The sequence below is a fragment of the Aegilops tauschii genome, chromosome 3, assembly GCF_002575655.3.
Source record: "Aegilops tauschii subsp. strangulata cultivar AL8/78 chromosome 3, Aet v6.0, whole genome shotgun sequence".
In the NCBI taxonomy this organism is placed as follows: domain Eukaryota; kingdom Viridiplantae; phylum Streptophyta; class Magnoliopsida; order Poales; family Poaceae; genus Aegilops; species Aegilops tauschii.
The window spans coordinates 109,277,935-109,304,076 of record NC_053037.3 but is presented as its reverse complement, the minus strand read 5'-3'; the positions used below and the strand labels follow the sequence as shown (position 1 = coordinate 109,304,076).

The following is a 26,142-nucleotide window of genomic DNA, read 5'->3' as shown; positions in this document are numbered from 1 at the left end:
TTTTGTGCACATGCTAAATTATTTTCAGATATTTTTTTACACTTGTAGTTGTAGAGTACATTTTAGCTGACAATTGCAAAAGTAGCACAAAACTACCAAGCCCTAAAAAGCACGTCCAAAAGTTGTGAAATGTTCCGAGATTAGGGTTTAGGTTGATACGGCATCAACCTAACAAAAACTAGCTATAAGAACTAACAAGTCACTAAATGGCCAATGCAGAGGGTTATAGGAAGTCACATGGCAGTAAGGGGAAGGTATTGCATGGCAAAAAAAAGGTGCAACATATTCTGGGCAAAATAAAAATGTACTATGCTAAAACAAATTAATGTATGGCACTACAAAATTTTCCTCGGCAGCCGGCCAGAGTAACATGAACAGCTAAATTAGTCAATTGCTCCAGAGCCATTTCAAACCAGTCATCTCAAGGTACAGTCAGACTTAAATTTATATACATGACACTTAATTAAGTACACTTCTTTGTTTACAAAATTATATGCTATAGATAGTTCACAGTTACACACAACAAAGTCGCGAAGCAGAACCAAGTCGTCTGTCACAGGTTTGCCTTTCATTAGTTTATGGGTAAGTAAATTAGTAATGTTAGCACTTCAAAATCCCCCATTCTCATCATAGAAACCGGAGATCCATATTAGTAGCTCTTACGAAGAGCCAACTGAAGTAAATGGGCTTCAAGACGCCGCCCTTCCATAGCATATGGATGCTAAGTACAGATTTTTTGACCATTTTTCCTGCAAGCAGATTGATCAGCTGGTGAATACATTTCTTATTTGGAACTTATATACTCCATCTGTTTCTAAATATAAGCATTTTTAAAGATTTCAATGCGGGCTACATATGGATGTATATATCTAGATTCACTCATTTTGCTCTGCATGTAGTCCATATTGGAATCTCTAAAAGGGATTATATTTAGGAACGGAGGGAGTGCAATATAAGCAGGAAAGGTAAGTCACCTTCACATGCTGGCTCGGGAAAGCAGATGTTCTTAGCGTCTCCTGTGTTTCATCATTAGGCTTTCGCCTAGGTATGCTCAAGATAAATGCAGCCTGGTCCAAGGTGGCAGCTGTTGCAGTGATGCGATAACCATTATCCCATCGTTGATGGATGCCCTCACTTGGATATAAGAAATCTAGCTCCACTACCTGCAACGGAAAAAAGGTTTCTTCAGATCCTCACAAATCAAGGTATACATTCATAAAGATCTTAAATTCTTTTAGAAGTCCCCTCAAAATAAAATTATTGTAAGATTCACTTCACAATAAAACTGATTCTGAAACTAAAGTTCATTGCACTTTGAAAGGCTTGTAAATGAAGAATGCACGTACCTGGTCTGAGAAACCAGCATTTCGGGACATGACGACTGCCCATCGACTTCCAGCTGTAGCCATGGATGTGACATAGAAGCCCTCCTTCCACTTTTTGTTTATCCATTTGAATGGAAATGCGTCACTTACTTTGTAGGATTGCTGTGCATACGTTGTTCCTGGAGATGATACTTAAAGTCAGTTCTTGTCCCTAAATACCAGGATCCAATATTCCAACATTCAACTGTTTCCACTTTGATAAGATACAGCGAGCTGAAAGCTAAATATAGCTGTGACACTTTCTGAATGCCTAAATGCATCATTATTGGCACATCTCACCTCACCTAGCATTGTTTGGGCAGAAAGGGGAAACACTAAGTGGTTGTTTGGAGAGCAAACATTAGCGTTTTTACATTATTTTTAGCAAAACTAGTTTTACTAAATTTTCTGTTAGTAATCAGTTTATAGAAGATTAGGTTTGGCTGGAAGTGTGTTTGTTCAGTTCCTTATTTGGATAATGATTCAGACTATTTGTCTTCTCCCATGATCTTCTCATTCTCCCGTGACATTCCGTCGAGGTACATGTACAGGAGAGCTGGCTGGTCGATCTCGCCGGACGGCCGCGTATAGGCGCATGTAGAAGCTAGCTACCGAGGCAAGCAACTGGATCGATTTGATCCGCCGGCTGCGGAACACACGTACGCTAATGCTCAAGGAGTTGACCTCAGCGGCGGCGGCGACCAGGGCGGACGGCACAGAGAAAGCAGAGGCTAGAGGAGGACGGCCTCGAGGTGAGCTCGTCGCGACTGTCTTCATCTGCCTGGCGTCGGTCACCGGTGTCTGCAGCTTCTCTTGTTCAGCTGATGAACGTGCCCACAAGGATTAGCAAGAGAGATATGTGAATCACATTTTTAGAAAACAACTAATAGTCGTTTTTCTACAAACACGAAACTCCGGGTTTCTGAGAATCCAGTTTTGCATATCTATGGATTAGTTAGAGTAGCCAACATGATTTAGTCTGCTAAATCGTTTTTCTGTTCTATATAGAACGGATTCTCTACGTTTCACTTATCCAAACAACCCCTAAAAGGTATATCCGTATGTGTCCAAATGGTTCCGCGGCAATCTTTGTGTATAGCCTGTTATGGCCAAAAGGTTGAATTTGTAGGGCATTTTAAAATGCATTGCCATGTAACCAGATTGGCACTTATTCGGCCTATTAAACGTACTTCGGGCAAAAGCAGAAATTTAACAAAAATATGTATGTTGGAGTAGATTTTAAAGATCAGTTTTGGTAGTCAGCATCAGATGACAGAATGGTGACCTGGGAACCAAGCATGCAAGCGGCAGTCCAGCTATCAAGTTGAATAATAATATTACCTCTTGACATGATCACTAAAGAACTTCCACTGTTCGCACCAGCCAACGCAGTGATATAGTAATTTCTCTCCCACTGCTCCAGGATCCATTCCTAACATAGCACAAGCAAGTTAATAGCTATAAAAACACAATACAACACGAATGGCAAACAAGATCTCATTGAACAATTGGTAAGTATTTTTACTCAACGATAAACAGAGAAAGATACATCTGGAAGCAGGATGGCCTGAACTAATTGCTCACCTTGTGAAGGAAATGTTGAGAAATTTCATATACTTGAGCAGTAAAACCGGTGCCAGCATCCATTATTAAAGCCCACAGGTTTGCGGAAGAGGAAACTGAACTTATAAACAAGCCATCTTCATTTCCTTTCAGAATATGTTGCACTAATCTATCATCTGCAACATTATAGTGGTACCTGGAAAATAAATGTAGTAACACAGTGAAAAATTCTCTTGAGACCTTACTACTACTATAAAGAAGATAAGCGCCAAGCAAACCTCTGTTTCATAGGCCGCCGGGCACTGTAGACACTAATCCACTGAGTTGCTGGCATTCCCATTCTAATCTTCTTCTTAGGTTGCTCATCATCTTCCTCTGCTATGAGACGGCCCCGCTTCTGACCGACCTGATATATTAGCTGGTAGCAATCCAATAAAGTATTAGGCAGCATTTTTGCAAGCTATGTTAGCTTGCAAAAGCGTCTTATATTGTGGGACGGAGGGAGTAAATAAAAGGAGGTGACTTGCAACATGCAACCGGGAAACTGTAAATATATAGGATACGTTGCTCAACTTAACAGTTCAAAACAAATTCAATGCATGACACAACATATTCATACATGGAATACCACTGTCCCAACTTTTAAAATACAAATGACTTCATGTGGTCTATAATGGCACAACATGATGTTTTAGTCCTATGTACATAATCAACATTTGAAATTTTATACTACAAAAATAAAATAGACAGGAAAAAGTTCAATGGAAGATCCAAAACTGAGTAAATCCAATCTACAAAATCAACAAGATCAATCAACTGAAATTCTTGGTAAGTAATTATGTTTCTAATGGTGACATGGATAAGTCCTTAAAGTTCATGAAGATGGTAAGTAGTAAGAATTGAAGTTAACAGAAAATGTACTTTCTGAGCACCATCTGTGTTTATTGGCCTGGTATCTGGATGTGGACCAACAATGCCATCAAAAAGAGAGATGCACTTGGCGTAATTGGGTTCTTCATCAAACTTCAAGTTCACAACATACTCAACAAAGTGTCGAAAAGACTGTGGACAAATGCCACACAGAGATTCTGGGGAGGTGGACATCTTTTTCTTGCTGACAAGAAAACCTTTGTTGTCTCCCTGAATAAGAACAAACGAAAACTTAGAAATAGAAACAGGAGTAAGAAGAAAAGAAGCTCCAACACCAAAATAAATTAACCTGGTAGCCTTGCCAAGGTAGGCGGCCACGGAGAAGAAAAATAAGTGTGTATGCGAGGGATTCAAGGTCATCTCTCCTACTTCCAGTTCTTCCCAAGTGAGCATGCACACTAGCATAACGAACAGTTCCCCTGTTCACAAGAGCAGACAAGAAGGAAAAGATTATGTCAACTACAAAGAGTGCACAAAATGAAGTGCATCATAAATATATTTCCATCCGAACCTAAATACATCAGGTCTCTGGTCGTATTCAATGTGCCCGTTACCAGCACCCTTCCATTTCGTAGCTGTGTTAGTACAAAATGATAGGTTAACATAAGTAACATAAATATTTTATACCAAATAGACGTCATATAAAAGTGGAATATGATTATGAATTACCCAGTCCAAGATCAACAAGAAAAAGTTTCTTCTCTTCCAGGGTACCACACGGACCAAGCAGAAAGTTCTCAGGTTTCACATCACCGTGGACATACCTGGCATATACTGTATTGTTAGCCAGAAATTCACAAGCACTATGCAAGACCCCATTTGAAGAATGGAGCACCAAATTACCCTTTTGAGTGCATCTTTTCCAGTATGGAGATGGCTTCTATAGCTATACAGGCAACCATTTCAACAGACATCCTACAACAGAAACCACAACTGGATATAATTGAAACGTTGCATATGAACTGTGAAAGATAATTATAAACAGTGAGCAGATACTCACGAATGGGAATTATTATTCCAAACATCCCACAGGCTGGGTCCCAACATATCCATAACCTGCATAAACACCAAATAGGATTGCATAAAAGCAAGTTTGTTGATAGTTACTTAAGGAAAGGAATAAAATAAATCTCCACCAAACAATGGCTGAGTGGATGTTTGGAAGTTATAACACACAAACTTTGTAGGACCCCATACCAAAGAGGGCCCACATACACAAGTACAATTGAACTGTTTTGGGTAATGGTCCACTATGTACGGAGAATGAACAGCACATGATCCGTTACCATGATGTAAAACTCGCCCTGCTTTCCTTTGTAATGTACCCGTGGGACACCGTGATTTCCACTAAGAGTGCTGCAAGAGGTAGGTTTAACATAAACAAAAGAAGGTACAATATATCCAACTAATAACTTGCCAAAAAAATACATCGAAGAGAAACAGAACTAAAAATCAACTACTCACTTGTAAACCTGCCACTCGGATGGAGCTCCATAATTGCAACCTTTGCTGGTTCGATGTTCAAACTTTAATGCAACCTGACAGATTAAAAACGCTTCAGTACCAGATGGCATCAGTTCTAGCAACACGTCAAACCTTCCAAGAGATATAATGACCTCCAAAGCATTTGCACCAGGGTTTCTATCACCAAGACTGGGAGAGGAAACACGTCGACCAACATATACTTGTCCAAATCCACCCTTTCCAAGCTTCCTTCCAAGCTTATAGGTTGGTGAATTTCCAATTTGCACCTAAACCAATAGATGAATAAAGGATTATCTTGCAGTCACAAACATAACATGTGCAGGAGTGACACTATTTTCCAGATTTAGAAGCGCCTCCCCCACCCCCACCCGACCCCCATCCCAGACAGCCCCTGGCCTTTATACATGATGTAAAATGAAATGTAGATGCATAAAAGGATCGAAGTGAATATTGCGTCACTGTTACAAGCAAACCATATATTTGATATTTCCATTCGTAGCAGCTATGCGGCTCTACACAGCGCATATACAAAGTGAAACCTCTTTTAGATTCTTGCAGCCATAGAAAAATATCTTACACCTGCATAATACCAATAGGTTCACCACAGCACAGCACAACACCCAATTCGAATTGCAACAAGATTTTAGCTGTAACACTGAACTAGGCAAATTTAACAAAAACAGGAAACAAAATAATGAAAACAGAGTCAAAAAAACCAGCCACAAAACTATAGAACTAATGTACAAGGTTGAAAAATGCACAAAACCTAGATGGACAAAGGCACAGATCCAGTAGGTTAGATCGACAAATGACCACTCCTGGACATGGCAAAAAACAGCAATTTAAGCCTAGGGAACTCATCTCAACGGTGGAGCATTATAAAGCAAACAGCAACGGGAGAGGGGGTCATATGTAATAATCAACATAAACAATATTCACTGAATGCAGGCTGTGCACACCAGAAATGGTACATTCGGCAGCATGTCCAGCCAACATGTTGCCTACTGCATGCACAACATTATGTACAAAGAAAAACAATAATTATATATGGCCAGTATTTAGGTTAGATTTTCTGACAATAATGAAGCAGAAAGTCACAGCACCCTAGACACACTAGGTGACCCAAAAAAATGCAAAGAACTGGCAAAACAGGCAGCAGCTATGAAAACTCCACGTTAACTCATACTGATGTCCCACATTTACATAACAAGTACTCCCTCCAACCAAAATACTTGTCGTGGTTTAAGTTCAAAGTGGTTTTAGTTCAAATTTTAACTAAAACCACGACAAGTATTTTGGAACGGAGGCGGTACTTTTTGTATATATTCAAACTTCGAGAAGAGAAACAGACAGTTGACCAAAAAATAAACAGATGTATCCACTTCTTTCGGCTAAGATCCTAGCAACTGTTTGATGAAGTAGGACCAGTAGTTACAATTTCAGCTCTTTTGATGCCACTTCTCACCGCCCATAGCTCTAACCTAGATCAGACATTTCAATCCTACTATAACATTATACTTGGAAACACAGGAATCCTACTCTAATCGTTTAAGGATTAATCCACACCTTGGGGGGATATATCCTCAACATAAAGAGATATACTCTTTCTAATAGTACGCCCAGCGCTCCATTTTTTATCATGGCAGCCTAAGAGAGATTTTCTCTTCTTCTTTTTTCTTTTTTTTGCGGTTGAGCCTAAGAGAGATTTTCAGCGTCATTGTCTCAGGGAGCGGCGCAGGAGGTATCCCAGCTAATTTATTGTAGACACACAGCCACTAGAGCAACTTATAACTACACAAGCTACACAAGCATACTATCTCACCGTCCTCCGAGTGAGGTTACCAAATTCGATCCACGATCCACAAATTCCAGCGTCTAATCAAGCAAGTAGAACCCTAGGCGCTACCAATTTTCCACGAACATCTAAAGTAGAGGCAGCCTAGGAGATACCATACCGTCTCAGGGAGCGGCGCCGAGTTGCCGTCGTCGCCAGCGCCGGGGCCCGGGGCGGGGCCGGCGATTCCCTTATCGCCGCTCTCGAACTCGTCCATCTGTCACCCCTCCTCGCGCTGCTGCGACTCAGGAAGTGCGGATACCTCGCGGCTCGTGGATCGGCTTCCGGATTCCGCGGCTGCTTCTGCTTTCCACGGCCTCGGCGCGCGCCACCGTGGGGCACTGGCAAGCCTCAACGGCGTAGCCCCATGCGCTCCCTGGAGGCAACGAGATCGGACGGGCGCTAGGCGAGTATCGGCTGCGGCTCAGTTGTACTGGGTCGAAGTTTGGCCTACGGCGGTGGATGAGGTGGTCGGCGACGACGGGGAGGGGAAGACACGGGGAGGTCGAGGTCTAGAGCAAGGGGAAGGAGGGCACCGAAAAAATCCTACAGCAAATTCCTCGTGATGCTACCATATGATGTGCGTCTTCCGAGAAAGATCGCGTAGATCTCATTTACGTCTTCGATGAAAAATACAGCCTCTATATAGGATTTGGATAGTGTGATAGACTGCTCCGGACTACTAGGTTATTTTAGATGTATAGAAAAAAAAATCCCTTCACCCCATAATATAAAAACGTTTTTGACATTAAACAGAGAGAGTACTTTATACTAGGTTATTTAGATGTATAGCAACAAAAAATATTTTATACATTATACGGTATCTCTTTGAGCAAAGAACGTCCCCATGTCTAGATTCGGTTACTGATCGGTGTACGCGGCGTCCTCGGCGTCGCTCCTCTGTTGGGAGCATCATTTTTTGGAGAGTTGGCTTGGAGGTCCACTTATGTGGTTTCTTTGGTGCTCACCGCGGTTCTATCTTGTTCTTCAGAAGCGCTATGTACACTATTGCGGGTGTCCAAGAGATGGCTTTTTTGGGGCTATCCGAGTCTCGCCATCCACCTGCTACCTCCTTTAGGCACTCTAGGGTGGCTGGTGCGTCAACAACGATTGGCCTTTTAGCGTTGTTGCTCTTCGGAGGTTCGGCGTTAGTCGAGACGTGGCTCTGTTGATCAATTTAGAACAGGCTCTTAGAGCATCTCCAATAGATTGTCCAAATGTAAAAGTAACTAACTTTTGGACCGTCTGAGGCCAAAAACACAGCTCCAACAGACGGTCCATATGTAAAAAAATTGGACCGCGGGCTCCTCGTGATGTAAAAGACAACACCTCGCGGTGCAAATTTACATCACAAGGTGCATCTCGTCCAAAACCAGCGAACGCCCAACCGCCAGTTCCTTTCCTTTCCCGCCCGCACGCCCATGACCTCCTGCCCGTCGCCGCCGCCCCGCCGCACGCCGCCCGCATCAGATCCGGCTCCGTCCCGCCCCCCCGCCGTTGTTTCCACGCCGCCCCACCGCCCGCCCACCGCGGATCCGGCCGCGGCCGCAGCGCCCGCCGCCGCCCCGTCCGCCCCGCCCCGTCCGCCACAGCTCCGACCCACCGCAGCTCCGCCCGGCCCCGGCCCGCCCGCCGTAGCTCCGACCCCCCCGGCTCCGTCCGCCACCGCCCCGCACGCCGCCGCCGCCCCGCAGCTCCACCCCGCCCGGCTCCGTCCGCCACCTCCCCGCCCGGCTCCGTCCGCCACAGCCCCTCAGCTCCGCCCCGCCCGGCTCCGTCCGCCACCGCCCCGGCCGCACACCGCCGCCGCTCCGCCGCTCTCCAATGGCGCCGAAGAAGACGTCGAAGGGCAAGTCGGGCTTCTTCGGCGTGAGGAGTAGTTTATCTAGTAGTTTGAATAAGTAGTAGTTGAAGTTCATGTATGAAACTATGTTGAATTTGATGTTTCAACTATCTTGAATGGACTAGTAGTTTGTCGTTTTAAGAAATTTACATCTTCATTTTGGACCATCTATTGGAGTTGCTCTTTTGGACCATCAATTTGGACCATCTGTTGGAGTTGAGCTTTTTTCGGAACTCCAAAACGCACTTTTTGGCGGTCCAAATTTTACATCTCCGATTTTGGGCCGCCAAATTTTGGACCATCTATTGGAGATGCTCTTATGCTCTGTGGTTGTAATGTGTGCGTTCGTGTGGAGTTTATTTCGCTTCTCACCATGTTATGGTGCTAGCGGATCTGCCTTTCTTCTACCTTACCATCTACCTTCTATAAATCAAAGGCACACAATTTGCGTGCTCTCGAGAAAAAAATGTCCCATGTCTCTACTAAAAAGTCTTTCCTTCTTTATCGCTTTGATTTTTTTATGAATCCGTTGATGCGTGCAATTCAGTTCAGTATTAGAGTCACAATATTTTCGATTCAAGACCCAACTAGCATACTTGAATTGGTCAGTTCTTGAATTCGAAAACTCTAGGCTCTAATACCATATAGAGTACATACAACAACGGGCGACGAAGAAGACGGGCGGCTGGCGATCGCTAGGTTGCCAATAGGATTAGGGTCTTGTCGCGGGGGTGGTGTTACTTCGGTGGTAATCAGGGTGACGACAATGCTTCCTTGGTCATTGATCAGCTACAAGCTCCTCCTCCATGCCTGGCCATGCCAGAGAAAGCAAGTCGAGGGATGGCTACTCCCATGAATAAGGCTACATTGTCACGCGAAGGCGGACGAGGGCACAACGTCTCGAGGTCGTTGGCTGAGGGAAAATCAGCAAATGAAGTGGTCAGGCTCTCGGCAAGGTTAGGAAGTCTTGTGCTGACGGGTAAGGAAGTTGAATGCCTCATCTTTTCAATGACAGGATCAGATCTACCAAAGACGACAAAGTGGTTTGTGGGGAAAGTTTGTTCTCCACGACCACTCAATATCAAGGCTTTTGAAAGGGTGATGCAGCGAGGGTGATTGGGAGCACGCCCTATATACAATGTCCCCTAGCAATTAGATTTCAATGTTATGGTGTTGAATGATTATGATGGTAACATGAGGCCTTCGGAGATGATTTTTGACAAGATAGAGACGTGGGTTAGGGTGACATGTCTTCCAGTGTATAACCGGTGTGGGGCCTTTGGAAATGCGCTAGGGAACTGGTTTGCAGAGGTGGTAAAGGTGGATGTGGAAGAATGACATGATACGTCTCCAACGTATCTATAATTTTTTATTGTTCCATGCTATATTATATTCTGTTTTGGACATTATTGGGCTTTATTATACACTTTTATATTATTTTTGGGACTAACCTATTAACCGGAGGCCCAGCCCAGAATTGCTGATTTTTTTGCCTATTTCAGAGTTTCGCAGAAAAAGAATATCAAACGGAGTCCAAACGGAATGAAACCTTCGGGAACGTGATTTTCGGAACGAACGTGATCCAGAGGACTTGGACCCTACGTCAAGACATCAACCAGGAGGGCACGAGGTAGGGGGCGCGCCTACCCTCCTGGGCGCGCCCTCCACCCTCGTGGGCCCCATGTTGCTCCACCGACGTACTCCTTCATCCTATATATACCTACGTACCCCCAAACTACCAGATACGGAGCCAAAAACCTAATTCCACCTCCGCAACCTTCTGTACCCGTGAGATCCCATCTTGGGGCCTGTTCCGAAGCTCCGCCGGAGGGGGCATCGATCACGGAGGGCTTCTACATCAACACCATAGCCTCTCCGATGATGTGTGAGTAGTTTACCTCAGACCTTCGGGTCTATAGTTATTAGCTAGATGGCTTCTTCTCTCTTTTTGGATCTCAATACAATGTTCTCCCCCTCTCTTGTGGAGATCTATTCGATGTAATCTTCTTTTGCGGTGTGTTTGTTGAGACCGATGAATTGTGGGTTTATGATCAAGTTTATCTATGAACAATATTTGAATCTTCTCTGAATTCTTTTATGTATGATTGGTTATCTTTGCAAGTCTCTTCGAATTATCAGTTTGGTTTGGCCTACTAGATTGATCTTTTTTGCAATGGGAGAAGTGCTTAGCTTTGGGTTCAATCTTGCGGTGTCCTTTCCCAGTGACAGTAGGGGCAGCAAGGCACGTATTGTATTGTTGCCATCGAGGACAACAAGATGGGGTTTATATCATATTGCATGAGTTTATCCCTCTACATCATGTCATCTTGCTTAAAGCGTTACTCTGTTCTTATGAACTTAAGACTCTAGATGCATGCTGGATAGCGGTTGATGTGTGGAGTAATAGTAGTAGATGCAGGTAGGAGTCGGTCTACTTGTCTCGGACGTGATGCCTATATACATGATCATACCTAGATATTCTCATAACTATGCTCAATTCTGTCAATTGCTCAACAGTAATTTGTTCACCCACCGTAAATACTTATGCTCTTGAGAGAAGCCACTAGTGAAACCTATGGCCCCCGGGTCTATTTTCCATCATATTAATCTTCCAACACTTAGTTATTTTTATTGCTTCCTATTTTACTTTGCATCTTTATCATAAAAATACCAAAAATAGTATCTTATCATACCTATCAGATCTCACTCTCGTAAGTGACCGTGTAGGGATTGACAACCCATTATCGCGTTGGTTGCGAGGATTTATTTGTTTGTGTAGGTGTGAGGGACTCGTGCGTGGCCCCCTACTGGATTGATACCTTGGTTCTCAAAAACTGAGGGAAATACTTACGCTACTTTGCTGCATCACCCTTTCCTCTTCAAGGGAAAACCAACGCAGTGCTCAAGAGGTAGCAAGAAGGATTTCTGGCGCTGTTGCCGGGTAGTCTATGCAAAAGTCAACATACCAAGTACCCATCACAAACCCTTATCTCCCGCATTACATTATTTGCCATTTGCCTCTCGTTTTCCTCTCCCCCACTTCACCCTTGCCATTTTGTTCGCTCTCTCTTTTCCCTTTTGCCTCCCTCTTTCTTTTTGCTCTGCGCACTTTCTGCCGTTATGTCTGAAACTGGGGAAATTATTGTCGATAAGGATAATAATAATATCATGGAAAATTCTGATGCTCCTGCTAAAGAATCCCCTACCTTACATACAAAAAAAATCCGAATTGGTAGTGGTAACATTATTGGAAAAGGAGTTATCCAAGATTTCTTTACTTATGCCGGTGCTTTGCCTTCTATGGGTAGTTCTATTCTTCATAGAACTAGTAGTCTTGCGGACGCTATCGCCATGCTTTTAGTTGAACTTGAAAGACAATTTATGCACATGCATCCCTGCATACAGAGAATTTTCCTAGAATTTTCTAACATTGAGCATTCTTCCGTTAAGCGTGCCGCTACTATCTTTTTGGCTCATGAGTTCAGATTTATTATAAAAGAGGCCAAAGAAATCTTTGCGCATTATAGGGTGGACGTTGGACGTCCTCCCATAGAAACTATCTTATTTGATCAAGAGGAAATAATGCGTTTTCAATCTCTAGATTATGTTGCTTTTAATGAAACCCTTAGAAAAAAGGTTCCTACCAATATTCTAGTTGATAGAATTTCTAAACTTAATGATGATTTTTCTATTCAAAAAATGAGCTAGGATATTCTCTCGAATATTGGCTCACCAAGTTCTGTCAAAAGAATGCCTATAATGATGAATTGGTTGTGCAATATGAAGGGCTGAAGGAGGAACCTATACCTCCTAAGGTTGATCTTGGGGGTTTTTGTCCCATTAAATTTAGCCCTTTTGATTACTTTCGCTTGCCACAAAGAAAGCTCGCTGCCGAACGTAGAGAGTATAAAATGAGCTTTAATGATCTATCTTATTATTATGGCAATGCCTAGATCTATCCTTGCTTTTATGCCTAGCTAGGGGCGTTAAACGATAGCGCTTGTTGGGAGGCAACCCAATTTTATTTTTAGTTTTTTTTTGCTTTTTGCTTCTGTTTAGGAATAAATATTTGTTCTAGCCTCTTGTTAGATTTGTTTTTATGTTTTAATTAGTGTTTGTGCCAAGTTAAACCTATAGGATCTTCTTGGATGATAGTTATTTGATCTTGCAGAAAATTCCAGAAACTTTCTGTTCACGGAAATAATTGTTAAAAATCACCAGAACGTGATAAAATATTGATTCCAATTGATGCTGATCAAGAAACAAATTGTCTAGGTCGTCCTATTTTGGCTGAATTTTTGGAGTTCCAGAAGTTTGCATTAGTTACAGATTACTACAGACTGTTCTGTTTTTGGCAGATTCTGTTTTTCGTGTGTTGTTTGCTTATTTTGATGAATCTATGCCTAGTAAAATAGTTTATAAACCATAGAGAAGTTGTAATACAGTAGGTTTAAAACCAATATAAATAAATAATGAGTTCATTACAGTACCTTGAAGTGGTCTTTTGTTTTCTTTCGCTAACGGAGCTCACGAGATTTTCTGTTAAGTTTTGTGTTGTGAAGTTTTCAAGTTTTGGGTAAAAGATTTGATGGATTATGGAGCAAGGAGTGGCAAGAGCCTAAGCTTGGGGTTGCCCATGGCACCCCAAGATAATCTAAGGACACTTAAAAGCCAAAGCTTGGGGATGCCCCGGAAGGCATCCCCTCTTTCGTCTATTTCCATCGGTAACTTTACTTGGAGCTATATTTTTATTCACCACATGATATGTGTTTTGCTTGGAGCGTCTTGTATGATTTGAGTCTTTATTTGTTAGTTTACCACAATCATATTTGTTGTACACACCTTTTGAGAGAGACACACATGATTCGGAAATTATTAGAATACTCTATGTGCTTCACTTATATCTTTTGAGTTATATAGTTTTTGCTCTAGTACTTCACTTATATCTTTTAGAGCACGGTGGTGGTTTTGTTTTATAGAAACTATTGATCTCTCATGCTTCACTTAGATTATTTTGAGAGTCTTAAACAGCATGGTAATTTGCTTAAATAATCCTAATTTGCCAGGTATTCAAGACTAGTAAAAACTTTCTTATGGGTACATTGAATACTAAGAGAAGTTTGATGCTTGATGATTGTTTTGAGACATGGAGGTAGTGATATCAAAGTTGTGCTAGTTGAGTAGTTGTGAATTTGAGAAATACTTGTGTTGAAGCTTGCAAGTCCCGTAGCATGCACGTATGGTAAACGTTATGTAACAAATTTGAAACATGAGGTGTTCTTTGAGTGTCTTCCTTATGAGTGGCGGTCGGGGACGAGCGATGGTCTTTTACAACCAATCTATCCCCCTAGGAGCATGCACCTAATGCTTGGTTTTTGATGACTTGTAGATTTTTGCAATAAGTACGTGAGTTCTTTATGACTAATGTTGAGTCCATGGATTATACGCACTCTCACCTTTCCATCATTGCTAGCCTCTTCGGTACCGTGCATTGCCCTTTCTCACATTGAGAGTTGGTGCAAACTTCGCCGGTGCATCCAAACCCCGTGATATGATACGCTCTTTCACACATAAACCTCCTTATATCTTCCTCAAAACAGCCACCATACCTACCTATTATGGCATTTCCATAGCCATTCCGAGATATATTGCCATGCAACTTTCCACCGTTTCATTCATCATGACACGCTTCATTATTGTCATATTGCTTTGCATGATCATGTAGTTGACATAGTATTTGTGGCAAAGCCACCATTCATAATTCTTTCATACATGTCACTCTTGGGCATTCATATAGAGTCATACCTTGTTCTAGTATCGAGTTGTAATCATTGAGTTGTAAATAAATAGAAGTGTGATTATCATCATTTAATAGAGCATTGTCCCAAAAAAAAAAAAAGGCCCAAAAAAAGAGAAATAAAAAGGGACAATGCTACTATCCTTTTACCACACTTGTGCTTCAAAGTAGCACCATAATCTTCATGATAGAGAGTCTCTCGTTTTTTGGGGCTATCCACCTGCTACCTCCTTTAGGCACTCTAGGGTGGTTGGTGCGTCGACAACGATTGGCCTTTTAGAGTTGTTGCTCTTCGGAGGTTCGGCGTTAGTCGAGACGTGGCTCTGTTGATCAATTTAGAACAGGCTCTTAGAGGATCTCCAATAGATGGTCCAAATGTAAAAGTAACTAACTTTTGGACCGTCTGAGGCCAAAAACGCAGCTCCAACAGACGGTCCATATGTAAAAAAAATTGGACCGCGACCTCCTCGTGATGTAAAATACAACACCTCGCGGTGCAAATTTACATCACAAGGTGCATCTGGTCCAAAACCAGCCGCCGCTGGCGAACGCCCAACGGCCAGTTCCTTTCCTTTCCCGCCCGCCCGCCCACGACCTCCTGGCCGTCCGCCACCGCCCCGCCGCACGCCGCCCGCATCAGATCTGGCCCCGCCCGCCCCCCGCCGTTGTTTCCACGCCGCCCCACCGCCCGCCCAGCGCGGATGTGGCCGCGGCCGCCGCGCCCGGCGCCGCCCCGTCCGCCCCGCCCCGTCTGCCACAGCTCCGACCCACCGTACCTCGGCCCGGCCCCGGCCCGCCCGCCATAGCTCTGACCCCCCGGCTCCGTCCGCCACCGCCCCGCACGCCGCCGCCGCCCCGCCGCTCCACCCCGCACGGCTCCGTCCGCCACCTCCCCGCCCGGCTCCGTCCGCCACAGCCCCTCAGCTCTGCCCCGCCCGGCTCCGTCCGCCACCGCCCCGGCCGCACGCCGCCGCCACTCCACCGCTCTCCGATGGCGCCGAAGAAGACGTCGAAGGGCAAGTCGGGCTTCTTCAGAGTGAGGAGTAGTTTATATAGTAGTTTGAATAAGTAGTAGTTGAAGTTCATGTATGAAACTATGTTGAATTTGATGTTTGAAGTATGTTGAATGGACTAGTAGTTTGTCGTTTTAAGAAATTTACATCTTCATTTTGGACCATCTATTGGAGTTGCTCTTTTGGACCATCAATTTGGACCATCTGTTGGAGTTGAGCTTTTTTGGAACTCCAAAACGCACTTTTTGGCGGTCCAAATTTTACATCTCCGATTTTGGGCCGCCAAATTTTGGACCATCTATTGGAGATGCTCTTATGCTCTATGGTTGTAATGTGTGCGTTCGTGTGGAGTTTATTTCGCTTCTCACCATGTTATGGTGGGAGCGGATCTGCCTTTCTTCTAACTTACCATCTACCTTCTATAAAGCTAAGGCACACAATTTGCGTGCTCTCAAGAAAAAAATGTCCCATGTCTCTACTAAAAAGTCTTTCCTTCTTTATCGCTTTGATTCTTTTATGAATCCGTTGATGCGTGCAATTCAGTTCAGTATTAGAGTCACAATATTTTTGATTCAAGACCCAACTAGCATACTTGAATTGGTCAGTTCTTGAATTCGAAAACTCTAGGCTCTAATACCATATAGAGTACATACAACAACGGGCGACGAAGAAGACGGGCAGCTGGCGGTCGCTAGGTTGCCAATAGGATTAGGGTCTTGTCGCGGGGGTGGTGTTACTTCGGTGGTAATCAGGGTGGCGACAATGCTTCCTTGGTCATTGATCAGCTACAAGCTCCTCCTCCATGCCTGGCCATGCCAGAGAAAGCACGTCGAGGGATGGCTACTCCCATGAATAAGGCTACATTGTCACGCGAAGGCGGACGAGGGCACAACGTCTCGAGGTCGTTGGCTGAGGGAAAATCAGCAAATGAAGTGGTCAGGCTCTCGGCAAGGTTAGGAAGTCTTGTGCTGATGGATAAGGAAGTTGAATGCCTCATCTTTTCAATGCCAGGATCAGATCTACCAAAGACGACAAAGTGGTTTGTGGGGAAAGTTTGTTCTCCACGACCGCTCAATATCAAGGCTTTTGAAAGGGTGATGCAGCGAGGGTGATTGGAAGCACGCCCTATATACAATGTCCCCTAGCAATTAGATTTCAATGTTATGGTGTTGAATGATTATGATGGTAACATGAGGCCTTCGGGGATGATTTTTGACAAGATAGAGACATGGTTTAGGGTGACATGTCTTCCAGTGTATAACTGGCGTGGGGCCTTTGGGAATGCGCTAGGGAACTGGTTTGCAGAGGTGGTAAAGGTGGATGTGGAAGAATGACATGATACGTCTCCAACGTATCTATAATTTTTTATTGTTCCATGCTATATTATATTCTGTTTTGGACATTATTGGGCTTTATTATACACTTTTATATTATTTTTGGGACTAACCTATTAACCGGAGGCCCAGCCCAGAATTGCTGATTTTTTGCCTATTTCAGAGTTTCGCAGAAAAAGAATATCAAACGGAGTCCAAACGGAATGAAACTTTCGGGAACGTGATTTTCGGAACGAACGTGATCCAGAGGACTTGGACCCTACGTCAAGACATCAACCAGGAGGGCACGAGGTAGGGGCGCGCCTACCCCCCCGGGTGCGCCCTCCACCCTCGTGGGCCCCCTGTTGCTCCACCGACGTACTCCTTCCTCCTATATATACCTACGTACCCCCAAACTACCAGATACAGAGCCAAAAACCTAATTCCACCGCCGCAACCTTCTGTACCCGTGAGATCCCATCTTGGGGCCTGTTCCGAAGCTCCGCCGGAGGGGGCATCGATCATGGAGGGCTTCTACATCAACACCATAGCCTCTCCGATGATGTGTGAGTAGTTTACCTCAGACCTTCGGGTCCATAGTTATTAGCTAGATGGCTTCTTCTCTCTTTTTGGATCTCAATACAATGTTCTCCCCCTCTCTTGTGGAGATCTATTCGATGTAATCTTCTTTTGCGGTGTGTTTGTTGAGACCGATGAATTGTGGGTTTATGATCAAGTTTATCTATGAACAATATTTGAATCTTCTCTGAATTCTTTTATGTATGATTGGTTATCTTTGCAAGTCTCTTCGAATTATCAGTTTGGTTTGGCCTACTAGATTGATCTTTCTTGCAATGGGAGAAGTGCTTAGCTTTGGGTTCAATCTTGCGGTGTCCTTTCCCAGTGACAGTAGGGGCAGCAAGGCACGTATTGTATTGTTGCCATCGAGGACAACAAGATGGGGTTTATATCATATTGCATGAGTATATCCCTCTACATCATGTCATCTTGCTTAAAGCGTTACTCTGTTCTTATGAACTTAATACTCTAGATGCATGCTGGATAGCGGTCGATGTGTGGAGTAATAGTAGTAGATGCAGGCAGGAGTCGGTCTACTTGTCTCGGACGTGATGCCTATATACATGATCATACCTAGATATTCTCATAACTATGCTCAATTCTGTCAATTGCTCAACAGTAATTTGTTCACCCACCGTAAATACTTATGCTCTTGAGAGAAGCCACTAGTGAAACCTATGGCCCCCGGGTCTATTTTCCATCATATTAATCTTCCAACACTTAGTTATTTTTATTGCTTCCTATTTTACTTTGCATCCTTATCATAAAAATACCAAAAAAATTATCTTATCATATCTATCAGATCTCACTCTCGTAAGTGACCGTGTAGGGATTGACAACCCCTTATCGTGTTGGTTGCGAGGATTTATTTGTTTGTGTAGGTGCGAGGGACTCGTGCGTGGCCTCCTACTGGATTGATACCTTGGTTCTCAAAAACTGAGGGAAATACTTACGCTACTTTGTTGCATCACCCTTTCCTCTTCAAGGGAAACCAACGCAGTGCTCAAGAGGTAGCATGACATGGCAAGGAGGGGGCATCTGAGAGTCAGGGTAAAAGTTTTGGTGTATGATCCTCTTGTGGGAGGCTTTTACTTGAGATCTTCACCACAGGACAAGGTTGGGACTTAGTATGATTTTAGTTACGAGAAAATTTCGCACTTCTATTTTGATTGTGGTAGACTGATGTATGTTGATGGTAAATGTGAGCCACCAATGGATTATTCTTCCCAATGGGAAGAAAGAATGGTTTTGAGCCTCACCCGGTCGAAGCTCCTCACAGAAGGAATCTTCTCGTAGGTCGGCTACATCAAATGGGAGATTCTCTTTTGAGAATTCTAAATATAATGATGGTGACTATGGAGGAAGGGAGAAAGCAGTGGTATATTATAGACCTATTCGGAGCAACATGCGTCAGGATTCTCCTGCACTATTAGGGGCATTGATCGCGAGCACCACACTAGTAGGAGCAAAAGAGGTGAACAAGAGGAGGTCAAGAACCCTGAAATGAAATTTCACACCCTAAGTGATTTTGGTGTTGATGACAACGCAATTTGCAGACTAACCGTGTGCTTGCACTACACACGCGTATTCAGAAAGTGGCACAAGACGGTTGTGTTCCCATCTAGAAGAAAAAGAGCGAAGACGATGTTCCGATAATTTTACTTTCTTTGGGTCAAAGGAAAATCATATTATTAAGAGGGGGTGCACGTTGGAAGACATGGGTGGAATCAAAACACATAGACGAAACCAAAAATGCACCAACGTTGCCTTCCCATGTTTCCGAGGAGAGCTTCAATTTCAGCCAACCTCATAGTTGCCACTACCCGGTAGTACTCCAGTGGTAGGCAGTAGTACCGCTCCCCTATGGGAGCAGTACTCCTGCTGACCACTCCGTGCCATTAGTGATGCTCCCCTACTGGAGCTGCACTACTGGGCCAAGTGTAAGGTCGTCCATCCTTGATGGGGGTTTTGTAGGGTAACGCAGGAGAAAACAAAAAAAAATTGTCCTACGCACCAGCCCAGGGGTCTATGTGACTCTTGTTCATCTTTCAATGGGCGTGTTCCGAGCTCATGACGGTCATGACTGAACGTCCAAGACAACCAAGTGATCTCACAGTGAGGTTTGTTTTGGGAAATGCAGCAGAAAACAAAAAGAATTCGTCCTACAATCACCCGGGAAAAATATGAAGATGCATATAAGGTTTGGGTCACGATCGTTACCGACTCCAATGTGCAGTGAAAGTAGACGAGTCGGTGTAGATTGTACTTGGAGTCCCTCGACCGTAGATGAACGATGCCGGCCGCGAATCGCCCATGAACGATCCCTCGAACAGAAGACTGAAAGCACGGCCTCTCTAATTGGTTGCAAGCGTACGGTCTTCACGATCTGGCAGTGCTTCGCCATCCAAAGCTAATCGTCGCCGGAGAATTAGAGGGAGGAGATTAGGACCAAACCGTGCTTCTAATTATTAGGATTAGAGGAACTAGGTCTATCTCTAATTAGATCAACTAGAACTAGAACCAGGTGAACTAGAGGAGGTTCCAAAACTTGTTTGTCCCAAAGGAAAACATCCTCTATTATATATAGGTTTGAGGGGAGAGGAGGGGCTGCCACCAAGGAGGGAAAGTCCCTCCTTAGTGCGCCGGCTAAGAGGGGGAGGAGGAATCCTCCCCTTAGTCCAATTTCGCCTCTCCTATAGGAAAGGGGAGGCGCTACTCCTTACGGGCGCTTGTGGCCCAAGTTGCCTTCCACCTCTTGGCCTTTTAAGGCCCGTTGATATTAAATTAAATATAAAAGCCTCCTAACAATTACTAGAGCCTTTTATTATTAATTTAACATCACCGAAAACATTTTCCACCTATATATATTATTTATCGAGAATACCCGGTATTGCCCGATAAACTCTGAAACCCTTTCCGGTGACCCCGAAACGCTTCCGGTTCCTCTTGGAACTATTCCGAATATTAATGAAATAATTCCACAAATAAATCCTTGATACTCTCATCCTACTAACAACCAATAGATCATGATTACCTTAAGATTATGACCTCTTAGGTTTGGTAAAATATAGACATGAATGAAACTCCTTCGTTCAATGACCGATAGCGGAACCATGGACGTCCATGTCGATCCCTATGATTACACGAATGACATTTGAGCGAACCTTTGGTTATCATGTGATGTCCCCTTTGCTTTGTGATACTTTACAAAAACCGAGGTGAGATATATCGGTATCCTCTTGATTCATACCCATGCTCACTATACCGGTCTCCTTGTTACCGGTTTTGTTCTTCTTTCTCGTTTACATGTTACAGCATCCCCGTGACGTTTGTCACCTATGTCTGGCTAGACTATGATGGATGCCATCACACCAAGAGGCCCCTAAGAATATCTCTCCATTATTTGAGGAGAAAACTCCACTCTCGATCTATCGTGTCTCTTGTGAAACTTTCCGGTGAAACTGTAAGTTTCATTGTGATCACCGTGTTACAGATGACGTTTGAGCAACGCCAAAGCACATCGTACGGTAAGAAGAAACTATGATTCTCTCATGGTCCAAGGAACTAAATCACACGTTAACACTCATGTTATAACAATTTACTTATGATGATATTACCTCAAAGTATAACAAACAAGTTTGGGTCGATTCAATATGGTCGTTCTTCTAACGTTATACTCACGATGTTGTTTTTGAGACTATCATTACTCTTAAGATATCTCAAGATCCGGAAAATGTGATCATGAACAACACTTGAGCTAGTCTTAGAGGCGAGACTAGGAATCTTATTTTTACCGTTTATCATTCTGCACGTGCATTTGAGTTTTCCACTTAATTGCATATTCCAGGATCACAGCTGTTATAACATAGAATGTAAACTCTTAATTATGAACACATAAATATAATAATACAATATTATTGCCTCTAGGGCATACTTCCAACAGTTTGACCTTCATCCGCCTCATACTCTCAATTCATTCGTACCCATGGAGATCATGTGCTATCCCTAAAAGATACATATTTCATATGGCACTACTCTAGGGGAGAACACTAACAACTTGATATATTTTAAGTGAGGGATCACCCTAATAAAAGCGACTACTATGCAATCAGAAGGGTGAAAATATAAGGGATAAAAATCTCAGGAAATTCATAATAGCATGATATGGTATAGCCCATTCCAATGGAGAAGTACTCACCGTTCATGAATTTTCAGCCAAAAATGTTGCCGTGCCAACAGTTTTCTGTCAAGGCCTGTTTCTTTTGCTCTTCCTCCTCTGTCTTCGTGTACGGCTTTTGCGTTAGTGTCCACCTCCGCAAAAACTTGTCACTGCCTTGTCGATACATCAAATAATATAGCTATCACTATAGCTAATAAATAATGCATTACATCAAGGCGTAGGTCATTTAGAGTGACAATCATATGGCTTCGACCATCATGCCGAATCATGACACGCAGGTCCTGTTAATTAATTTACATCATATAGTCATCCCATACCTAATCAAATTAAATATGACAGAGACTATACCAAATCTCATGCACATGTGATACGTCCATTTTGCATCATGTTTTCCTACTACTGTTCATAATGTTTTGGGTCAATATTTCACTTTATGATGCAATTCTAATGCCTTTTCTCTATTATTATGCAAGATTAATATGAAGAGGGAAATTGCTGGAAGATGGAATTCTGGATCTGAAAAGAGCTACAGAGAGATAGCTATTCTCTGGAGCTCCAAATGACCTGAAAATTTATGGAAATTTGTTTTGGAATTAATAAAAAATACTAGAAGAAGAAATACCAAGAGAGGCCCCACCAGTGAGACACAAGCTCAGGTGGCGCCCCCAGGGCACGCCATGTGAGTTTGTGGTCCCACCAGCAGGCCTCTGTGGCCCTCCTACTCCTATATGACGTCATTTGCCCTAGAAAAAATCAAGATAATATGAAGCGCCGCCATCTCGAGGCGGAACCTGGGCAGAAGCACTTTTGCTCTCTGGCGAAGTGATTCTGCCAGCGATACTAAATCAAAGCCATCGTCATCACCAACGATCCTCTCATCGCGGGAGGACCCATCTCCATCAACATCGTCACCGGTACCATCTCATCTGGAACCCTAGTTCATCTTGTATTCAATCTTTGTCTCCAAACCTCAGATTGGCACCTATGGGTTGCTAGTAGTGTTGACTACATCTTGTAGTTGATGCTAGTTGGTTTATTTGGTGCAAGATTATATGTTGATCCTTGATCATATATTATACTTCTCTGATCTTGAACATGAATATGATTTGTGAGTAGTTTCGTTTGTTCATGAGGACATGGGAAAGTCTTGTATAAGTAATCACATGAAGTTGGTATTCATTTAATATTTTGATGATATGTATGTTGTTCTTCCTCTAGTGGTGTCGTGTGAACGTCGACTACATGACACCTCGCCTTGTTTGGGCCTAGGGAAGGCAATGGGGAGTAATAAGTAGATGATGGGTTGCTAGAGTGATAGAAGCTTAAACCCTAGTTTATGCATTATTCCGTAAGGGGCTGATTTGGATCCATATGTTTTATGCTCTGGTTAGATTTATCTTAATTCTTCTTTCATAGTTGCAGATGCTTGCGAGAGAGGTAATCATAAGTGGGTTGCTTGTTCAAGTAAAAAAACACCCTAGCACCGATCCACCCACATATAAAACTATCAAAGTAGTGAACGGGAATCAACTAAACACGACGAAAGTTAACTAGACAATATTTCCATGTGTCCTTGAGAATGCTTTGCCTATTAGAAGAAGTACTTTTAGATTGTCCTTGCTATGAAAAGGATTAGTGAAAATGCAACTAATCCCCGGGTGGTTTTGGTAATTAATAACAACATATATCTCATTGAACTAATATCCATTCAAGTTAAAGATTTCAGGAAGTTCAATTATTGGCATGGCAAGGACTAGTGATTGTGGGCCCCTCGAAATGCTAAGGACATGGATTGGCAAAAGCTCGAGACTCTACTTTTTTTGTCATGTGATCCAAGATCACATTGAGTCCATAGGAAAGCCAATACTATTAATAGGGGATGAGGTGTTGTTGATGATCTGGTTGCTCAAGTGCTTTGTGATATTTCCCCAAAACCCTCAGCCACTTTCTCTATCCAGATATGTCCTAAACCCTACAATCCAACTTGGTCCCACCTAAATCTACATATCCGGACCCACTGAGTTCATTTGGACACTGCCATAGCCATACCCTAACAGATCAGAGTCACCGATATGGATCTCGGTCTCACCGAGATGGCCTTGCCAACTCTCTATCATCTGTTGCAATTATTGCGGTCTTACCGAGTTTTGCAATCGGTGCCACCGAGATGGCTTACCAACTTTCTGTTGCCTTATTGCTTCACTTCGATCCTACCGAGTTGATGTAATAGGTGCCACCGTAACGAGGTTTGCCTTTACCATTGCACATCGGTCCCTCTGAGATGTTTCCAGTCAGTTCCACTGAGACTCCTAAAGTTCATATCTTTTACACAGGTCGGTGCCGCCGAGAATTCTGATTGGTGACACCGAGTTGAGTTAAAAGTGTGTAACAGTTGGATTTCGTGTGGAGGTTATATATACCACTCCACCCCCTCTTACTCAGTAAGAGAGCCATCAGAACATGCCTATACTTCCACTACTCATTTTCTGAGAGAGAACCACCTACTCATGTGTTGTGGTCAAGAGATTCCATTCCTACCATTTGAATCTTGATTTCTAGCCTTCTCCAAGTTGCTTTCCACTCAAATCATTTTTCCACCATAGCCAGATCTGTGAGAGAGAGTTGAGTGTTGGAGAGATTATCATTTGAAGCACGAGAGCAAGGAGTTCATCATCATCACACCGTTTATTACCTTTTGGAGAGTGGTGTCTCCTAGATTGGTTAGGTGTCGCTTGGGAGCATTCGACATGATGTGGATTTGAACCAAGAAGTTTGTAAGGGCAAGGAGATCGCCTGCTTCGTGAAGATATCCCCGAGTGAGGCAAGACCTTCATGGACGATGGCCATGGTGGGATAGACAAGGTTGCTTCTTCGTGGACCCTTCATGGGTGGAGCCCTCAATGGACTCGCGCAACGGTTACCCTTTGTGGGTTGAAGTTCCCATCAACGTGGACGTACGATAGAACCACCTATCGGAACGATGCCAAAATCACCATGTCCCCGTTGCGTTTGCCTTCTCCAAACCCCTCCTTTACTTACATGTGCAATGTCTTACTTTTCGCTGCTATACTCTTAGAATTGCATGTGTAGGGTGATGCTTGACTTGTTAGATTTGCTAAAATTTGCCTACATCTAAAATTGGTAAAAGGTAGGTTTTTATTTGGTGAAGTAGTCTAATCAATCACCTCTAGACATACATTCGATCCTACAAGTGGTATAAGAGATTTGGTCTCCATAGCCTTGGTTTCACAACCTAGGAGAGTATGGCGTCTAGTGAGGGTAATTATCACTGTAAGGTCCATATTTTGATGGTACAAATTTTGCTAGTTGTAAGCATAAGATGAAAATGCATATTCTTGGTCATAACCCCACCGTTTGGGTTGTTGTTCGTATTGGCTTGCAAGGTGAATTCTTTAAGGATGGTAGAGAACCGGATCGTGAAGCGACAGCGAAAGAATTGAAGATGTTTCAATGCAATGCTCAAGATTGTGACATTCTCTTCAACGGTTTGTGCCCCGAGGAGTGATAACCCACAAGTATAGGGGATCAATTGTACCCTTTCTCGATAAGTAAGAGTGTCGAACCCAATGAGGAGCTAAAGGTAGAATTAATATTCCCTTCAAGTTCTATCGACCACTGATACAACTCTACTCACACTTAACATTCGCTTTACCTAGAACAAGAATAAAACTAGAAATACTTTGTAGGTGTAGTGGGATAAGTTTGCAAGATAATAAAGAGCACGTAAATAAAAGTTCGGGGCTGGTAAGATAAAGAAACAATAAAATTAGTTTTAGTAGAGAGCTTTTTGTAACACAAATAGAAAGATTTGTCCCTAGGCAATCGATAACTAGACCGGTAATCATTATTGCAATTTTATATGAGGGAGGGGCATGAGCTAACATACTTTCCATACTTGGATCATATGCACTTATGATTGGAACTCTATCAAGCATCCACAACTACCAAAGATCATTAAGGTAAAACCCAACCATAGCATTAAGTATCAAGTCCTCTTTACTCCCATACGCAACAACCCCCTTACTCGGGTATAAGCTTCTATCAATCTCGCCACCCACTATAAGAGAATCATGAATGTATTGTAACACCCTACAGCGGGAATCCCACACGCTTGCGTGACACGGAGGGCACCATAGGACAACACCAAAATAAAACATACAACTCAAACCAATCACGATCATCGATCAACCCATAGGACAAAAATAATCTACTCAAACATC

The 26,142-nt window shown here is 43.2% G+C and overlaps 1 protein-coding gene across 1 annotated transcript; it reads right to left on the bottom strand.

The window, feature by feature from the left end:
- Positions 1-421: 421 nt before the first annotated feature.
- On the bottom strand, positions 422-7,846 carry LOC109778707 (casein kinase 1-like protein HD16). Its single transcript, XM_020337271.4, has 16 exons — positions 7,298-7,846; positions 5,474-5,608; positions 5,322-5,395; positions 5,144-5,213; positions 4,858-4,913; positions 4,701-4,772; positions 4,527-4,621; positions 4,369-4,432; positions 4,147-4,276; positions 3,849-4,067; positions 3,206-3,345; positions 2,949-3,123; positions 2,706-2,796; positions 1,347-1,504; positions 975-1,163; positions 422-749 (listed from the first exon to the last, which is right to left on the bottom strand). The coding sequence occupies exons 1-16, from the start codon at positions 7,391-7,393 to the stop codon at positions 690-692; spliced, it is 1,824 nt and encodes a 607-aa protein (XP_020192860.1). The 5' UTR covers positions 7,394-7,846; the 3' UTR covers positions 422-689.
- Positions 7,847-26,142: the final 18,296 nt, after the last annotated feature.

Bases quoted from the DNA above. Each gene is read 5' to 3' on its own strand.
- LOC109778707 (XM_020337271.4), bottom strand. From the start codon at position 7,393: ATGGACGAGTTCGAGAGCGGCGATAAGGGAATCGCCGGCCCCGCCCCG. The intron at 5,396-5,473 runs GTCATTATATCT...TTAATCTGTCAG, and splicing joins CTGGTGCAAATGCTTTGGAG to GTTGCATTAAAGTTTGAACA. The intron at 3,124-3,205 runs GTTTGCTTGGCG...TTTATTTTCCAG, and splicing joins CGGCGGCCTATGAAACAGAG to GTACCACTATAATGTTGCAG.